The 7,239-nt window shown below is 32.5% G+C and overlaps 1 protein-coding gene across 5 annotated transcripts; it reads right to left on the minus strand.

The window, feature by feature from the left end:
* Positions 1-114: 114 nt before the first annotated feature.
* LOC114192227 (TMV resistance protein N-like) lies at positions 115-4,847 on the minus strand. Of its 5 annotated transcripts, none has more exons than XM_028081885.1 (5): positions 4,223-4,847; positions 2,885-3,973; positions 2,500-2,769; positions 1,608-2,411; positions 115-1,532 (listed from the first exon to the last, which is right to left on the minus strand). In XM_028081885.1, exons 1-5 carry the CDS (start codon positions 4,580-4,582, stop codon positions 177-179), a joined length of 3,879 nt encoding a protein of 1,292 aa, XP_027937686.1. In that variant the 5' UTR covers positions 4,583-4,847; the 3' UTR covers positions 115-176. The 5 variants fall into 5 exon arrangements, with proteins under 5 accessions (XP_027937686.1, XP_027937676.1, XP_027937709.1 ...); XM_028081875.1 differs by having other exon boundaries at positions 2,885-3,986; positions 4,204-4,846; XM_028081908.1 differs by having other exon boundaries at positions 2,885-3,856; positions 4,204-4,434.
* Positions 4,848-7,239: the final 2,392 nt, after the last annotated feature.

A 7,239-nucleotide genomic window follows, 5' to 3' on the forward strand; every position in this document is an offset into this window, starting at 1 on the left:
TGATTTACGTGTACATGAAGTAAAATTAATGAATTTAAAAATATATTATATCACTAAACAGAATAAAATATATTATATCAGTAATCAGTCCACAAATGCAGTAAATTCAAGGTATGAGAGTATGAAACCAAGGTATTAATATATTATTAGTTCACTCCTCTTTGACTTAATTAATACTAATCAATTTTTCCAAGCCTTAATCCATAGTTAAATTTTTCACCAAGCTTTGACCATTCATCTCTGATATTTGACTGAATTTTTTTGGCCAATTCCTGTTCATCTCTCAAGTGTGGCACTTGTTCCCTCAACTCATCTCTTTCAGCTTTCAAAATCTTTGCTTCCCCAAAGATTTCTCTCTTTCTTTGAGTAGCCATGTTCTTTGCTGCTTCTGAAGCAGAGATGTTAGCTTTAACAGCATTAATTTGCTCTTCTAGCTCTCTCTTTCTCTGTTCCAAATAGGCCAAATCATTGCACAACTCATTTTCCATGCACACCACTTGCTTGAAGTTAGTCTTATTAGCTTCAAGACACTTTTCTAGTTCTTCAGCTTTCAACAACTTGGCTGTGGTAGACTCTATTTTCTTGTTCTCACATGTGTAATCCATACTCCAATGAGTGAACTGTCTTGAAACTTGTATTATCAGAGATCTTATTTCCACTGATATTCCATCTTCTGCTGGTAAATTTGTGAGGTACTCTAAGGTATCTTTCATTGTTGTGTATTCATTAGGGCCCAGCAGAGCATAAAATTCTTTGGTGACATGGTCTTGAAGTGTCCTCAATGCTTTCTTTGTCTCTTCACTTGGTCTTTTGTTGACCAATTTCGAAACCAGTGTTGAATCATTGTCAAGTGACACCACAGAGACCTCATCATCCAGAACAGCATAAAATGCTTCCATGTCTGCATCATTTACAGTCAAGCTGGTTTGAACTGTTGTTGGCAGCACAATTGTGGAGCTGTTATTTTTTTGAGGTGTCTGTATGAAGCTTGTGACTTGTGATTGTGGTTGAGCTTTCGCTGGATGATCAGAAACTAGTGTGTTTGATACAGAAGCTACAACTGAATCTAAATCTGGATCAGGATCTGTGAGTAGTATATCCTTCATGTTAGCTTCTTGCTTACACACATGAACTCCACACCAACTCACAGTCACATTTGATGCTCCACTTATCTTCTCACATGAAATCTCAACCTGATTCCAGCCATCCATTAGATATAAATCAAGACTGCGCCAATTGATTGATGAATGAGTTCTCAAGTCATAGAGCCACAAATGATCTGTCACCATATCTGAAAAACCTCTTCGAATTTCCAATTCATAAACTTCTTCTCCATTTATATAAAAACGGATCTCACAGTTGAAAATTTTCTTCATTTCACTCTCAACGGCAAGAACAAAGCATATGATAATAGCCGGAAACTTTTCACGTACCCAAAATGTCATGTATTCTCCTTTGGTGATGTGGTCAAACCATTCTGGAACCATTGTTCCAGGCACCATAGCCTGTAATTCCCATCGTTCAAAAGTTTCCTGCACAAGAAAGTTAAGTGAAAATAGGTGGTGACTAAAGGAAACGTTGGAAGATTTAGGAAAAAAGATGCAAACCTTGTCCAACAATAAATTGGATGACTCTGCAGACAATGATGTACAATTTTGTGCGTTAATGTACTGCATGTTAGGAGGAAATGCTGGAATTTCTTGGAGTCTTTTACAGTTGTCCAAGTGAAGTAGTTCCAAGCAAGGACATTGTTGTATGCAGCTTGGAAGAGCTTCAAAATTATTTCCCGAGAGTACTACTGATGCTAAATTTGGGAAACTATTGAAAATTATGGGAAGATCTTCATCTACAAGGCCACAGTTTTGTAGATTCAGTGACAGAATGTTGCCAAAGGTATGTGTAGATTCTCCCATGTTTGCCAACTTTGTCAAAAAGTTTCGGAGTTGTGGACAGCCATCCATATCAAGGTTTGTAAGACTTTGAAGCATATCAAAGTTGTGAGGCAGTTCCTTGAGGCTTAAGCAAGATGTCATGCTTAATTCTTGAAGACCAACAAGGTTTCCAATGGAAGGAGGCAATTCTGTTATACCAGTGCCTTCTATAGAAATGGAGATGAGGTTATCCATTTTCCCCAAAATAGCAGGGAAATTTTGAAGGCTTGAGCACCAATTAAGGATAAGACTTCTCAATGATGTCAACCTGATGCCACTTGGAAAAACCTTAAGCTTGGTGCATCCATAAGCCCTAAACTCAACAAGTTTCTCAAGGAATCCAACAGATTCATGAACTTCTTCTAAATTTGTGCAATCGTCAAGAGTTAGCTCTCTTAGATTAGGAACTCCGGAAATATCAGGTAGTTTTGTCAACAATTCACAGGAACTCAAGTCCATAGAAGTCAAGGAATCCAAATACTGCAGAGAGAAAAACTAGTTCAGCTTAATTGCAAGTTATGTGAAGAAAGAAACAAAAAAATACTACCATGACAGAATGAAATCTTACCTTGAATGGCTCTTGCATTGTGAAACGACTACCTGACACGTTGAGTACAACAAGTTTCTTTGGTTGAAAACTAGATGGCAAAGATGAAGGATATTTCATCCAATCAAGCAACCTTAAGTTGTTGGGAAGATGCTGGGGACTTCCAAAAAAGTTTCCATTTCTAACTATGAGAATTTTAAGATTTTTCATCTTCTTGAAGGAATCATCTTTCAAGTGTACCATATAGTCATCAGGAAGGTCCACCATCATGCCCTGAATTCTGTAAGTTCCCTTTGAACAAAAGCACCCATAAAACTACATTAAGCTAGAGATTTTGACTCAAGTTATGTTGTAAAGTTTAACCAATCACTTTATCAAACAAACTACTAAGAATGTGAAGTTTTACCTTATTTTCAGTGAGTACTTCAAAAACATCTTCATGATACCACAATCTACTCCTTTTCCCAGGCTCTAATGGTGAAACTTCTCTAACGATCTCCCTACCCATGTCTTGAATCAGATCATGCATTCTCAATCTGTTATATTCATCAATACTAACAAGAGATCTATCAATAAGTACACTGATACCAATTGTTGGATAAAAACCACAGGCTTGCAGTGTCTTTTCTACATATTCCACTGTCTCTCCCTTGAAGAAGCATGCCACATCAAGGAAAATTTCCTTCTCATTCTCTTCTAGATTATCATAGGTTACTCTTAACACATTCTGAACCTCTTTGCTGGGAATCTTCTCATATTTTCCCAGTGCAGATTTCCACTCTTTCACTGTTTTACCAAACAAATTAGACCCCATTACTTTCAAAGCCAATGGAAGCCCCTCAGCATAGAGAACCACACGGTTAGAAACCTCCAAATAGCCTGCATCAGGTGCCTTCCTTTTGAAGGCACTCCAAGTGAACAGTTCAAAAGCTTCACCATGGTTTAGTTTCTTTACTTCATAGGTTTTGTCAACCTGATGAGCACTCAACAAGTGCTTATCTCTTGTTGTTATAATGACCACACTTCCAGAACCAAACCAATCGCGTCCTCCTGCTAGTGCTTGAAGCTGTTCCAAACTGTCAACATCATCAATGATCAAAAGTACTTTTTTGCAACAAAGCCTTTTCTTGATGATAGGGATCCCTTTGTAAATGCTTCCCAGCTTGATGTACTTGTCCCCAACTGTGTCAAAAAGAAGTGATTCTTGAAGCTGCACCAACCCTTGTCTTTGATTTGAACTTTCTCTTATGTCAGCAAGGAAACTTGTAGCTTCAAACTGGTCTGCAATCATGTTGTACAATGCCCTTGCAATTGTTGTCTTACCTATGCCTCCAAGTCCATAGATCCCAATGACACAGATATCTTCACCTGGTTCAATCTGCAAAAGAGGCATCACTTCTGATATGCGAGTTTCTATTCCAACTGGGTATTCAGCAATGTGCAAAATGGTGTGGCTTAACTTTCTAGAGGCCTCCTCAATTATATCTTGGATAATCTGAAATTCATACCTGACATGTAACAAGTTCCAATATGCTAAGATTTGAAAGCTTTGAAGGTAAAAAATGCTAGTGAGTGAGTACTCTTTGCTTATTTCACAGTTGAAAGGAACAAACATAGAATATGCTTAAGTTGGTAATATTTGTTAGTGATAACAACTAGACTTTAAACCTAATTCAAACTAACAAAATTGATTTCTAAGGTGAGATTTGCTAATATATTACATACCCATTTTCGAAGGCCCAACCTGAGAAATTGGATGCTTCAAACAAGGCTTTCTTCCACCTCTGCAACTTTTCAACATTACCCTTGAATCTGATTTCATGTTCGGCCATTGCTGTTTGAAAAGTTCCTCTCTGATGGCGCACCGCAGAAGGGTCGACATGGAAGAAAACTGGCCACACAAGTAGCCCTCTTGTTTTGTAACAGTCAATGATCTTTGCAAGCTCATCAAGACACCATGTGGAGAATGCATAGTTTTTAGAGAAGACAATGATGGCAATTCTAGACTTTTCAATGGCTCCAAGAAGAGCAGGGGATAAATCTTCCCCTCTCCTAAGCTTCTCATCATCAATGAAAACATCGATACCCCTTTGGCACAAACCATGATACAGAAACCCTGTAAAGCTTCTCCTTGTATCTTCACCTCTGAAACTCAAGAACACATCGTGAGTCCAACCACGTTCAAATCCAGAAGATGAAGAGGCTTCTTCACCCAACGTAATTGCCATTAGAACCAGAGTTTCTGGTCACAGAAAATGACCATTTTCTTGTGTTTAATAATTGAATCTAGTTCAAAAATACTATTGCTTTTAACAATTAGCTTATAGAAAACGCAAGCATGTTCATCATACAATAGTTTCTCAATTGGTGGAAGTCAAAGTCAAACTTATAATTCTCAGTTTAAGAACGAACAAGTTGGGTTGAGTGGGTTGACTAAGATGTCATGTCACTCCTTCAATGTCTCTACCAAACAATCACATTTTGTTCTTCACTTCACTTGGGTTAATACAATTTTCATTTGATGTGAAGTGAGGCTTCAAGTACTTTCATTTGATTTTTATTAATATGTTATTACTCATATTAGTCCATGAAAATAGTCAAGTATATGGTATGTTAAATGACTCAAATTTTCTCATATGCAACTTCGATTATTATCATGGTTAATGAAAAACCTGCGAATTTCATAATTTTGAAATATGTGAGAAATTGAGAATGGTATCTTGATTATTTTATGTTGATAAGTTGTAAACACATACCAAAGGTTCTTTATCATATACCAAGATTAAGATTATATGAAGGGACATTTTTTTTTGTATTATTTATTATTTAAATAATTATTGATATATATAACTAGTAATGTTAGTTTTTTTATTATTATTAGAAATCAAATCTTTATTATTATTTTTTATTTAGTATTCCATTAGATTTTTGTTTATTAAGTAATTGGTAGAAGGTTAAATTTAGAATTCCCAAAAGATTACTTGCATTTAAGTCCCTCGTTATGAAGGCAGAAAGTAAATATGTAACTAGAGTTAGGCACTGCTTACCTAGGAGTGAGTGACGCTTTTGCTCAGACGATGCATTTGACTTTTTTTTTTCTTAAATAAATATTTACTCTTTATTTTTGTTGTGTTTGTTTAATTTATTTTTTATTTCTATTTTGTGTTTATTAATTTTTTTTTCGTTAAATTTTGGTTAAGTTGATCCTTTTTAGTTACGGTATTTAAATTGTTAATGTTTTTAAACAGTGCATATTTTTTTTATTTTAAAAAAAATTATCCACGTGCCAAATCATAATTGTACCATATGTCAATATTAGTGTCATGTGTTAATTTGTGGTTATGTTATTTTTTTTTTCAATTTAGTTTATACATTCGTTATTTTTCTTCTTCAGTTTCTATATTCGTTATTTTTGTTTTCCAATTTTTGTTAAAATGAATAATTTTGTCCATTTCAAATTGACACCAAGTTTAATATCTTTTGTAAATATTATACTAATATTTTTTCTAAAATTGACATTCGTATTAATTATTTTTGAAATTCAATTATAAATTATTAGAATATAATTATTAAATGTTTTTTTCTAATATTTTATATTCTAAAATACTAATACTTTTAAAATTGATATTTAAAAGTTTTACAAATATTAAAAATATTTTAGAAAAGTATACTAATATTTATAAAAATAACATTTAAATATAAAACATTTTAGATTTTAATATCTAAAGCTTAATAAAAATATTAAATATTTTATATTTAAATGTCAATTTTACAAATGTTAATATATTTTTTTAAAACATTTAATAATATTGTCAATTTTAAAAATAAATATATAATATTTATAAAAAATTAAATTTGGTATCAATTTGAAAGTGACAAAATTGTTTCATTTTAACAAAAATTGTGAGTAAATTAAACATAAATAACAAATATAGGGACTTAATTGGATAACAATAATGAATATAAGGACTAAATTGAACAAAAAGAAATAGGTTAAATGACCATTTTGGTCCCTCTATTTGTCATGAAATTTCATTTTGGTCCTTACATTTTTCGTTGTCTCAATTTGGTCCTCATTTTCTTAAAAATGACTCAATTTGGTTCTCACCGTTAACTTTGACCAGACGGTGTTAAAGTCAATGCCACGTGTCAATTTTTGGTTTTTTGAATTTTTTTAATATTTTTTGAATTTTTTTTGAATTTTTTGATTTTTTTTTTGAATTTTTTTATTTATTTTTGACATGTGTCATTTCACCGTTGTGTCACGTGTCAAAGTGACTCAATTTGGTCCCTATATTTGTTTTTAGTTTCAATTTAGTCCCAATTTTTGTAAAAATGAAGCAATATTGTCCCTCCTTAGATTGAGACTCAATTTAATCTTTGTATACAACTTATGATGATATTCTTAATAAAATTGACATTTTTATTAAATATTTATAGAAATATTTTTAAATAATTTTTTTTAGTTTTATTATTAAACAAAGTTAAACCTCAAACTTAATTTCAAAAATTAACAATTTTGTCATCATATATAAAGGCATCAAGTGTATCATATTATACAAACTTGGTAAAGATTAAAAATCAAATAACTTGTCACACATAAATTTAGGAACTAAATTTCAAGTTCAAAACAAAATCAAAGTCTAATGTTTTGGGTAGAATTTAAAGTTAATTTAAAATATTTATAGAAATATTTAATAAAAACGTTAATTTTTAGTAAGAATATCACCATAAAATTTATAAAAAAGTAAATTTAGTGTC

The sequence above is a fragment of the Vigna unguiculata genome, chromosome 1 (assembly GCF_004118075.2).
Source record: "Vigna unguiculata cultivar IT97K-499-35 chromosome 1, ASM411807v1, whole genome shotgun sequence".
Taxonomy (NCBI): Eukaryota; Viridiplantae; Streptophyta; class Magnoliopsida; order Fabales; family Fabaceae; genus Vigna; species Vigna unguiculata.

Excerpts from the sequence above, each read along its gene's own strand:
- LOC114192227 (XM_028081875.1), bottom strand. The coding sequence starts at position 4,706 with ATGGCAATTACGTTGGGTGAAGAAGCCTCTTCATCTTCTGGATTTGAA. Across the intron at positions 2,770-2,884 it reads AAGTACTCACTGAAAATAAG|GGAACTTACAGAATTCAGGG; the intron begins GTAAAACTTCAC and ends TTTTGTTCAAAG. Across the intron at positions 2,412-2,499 it reads CAATGCAAGAGCCATTCAAG|TATTTGGATTCCTTGACTTC; the intron begins GTAAGATTTCAT and ends TTCTCTCTGCAG.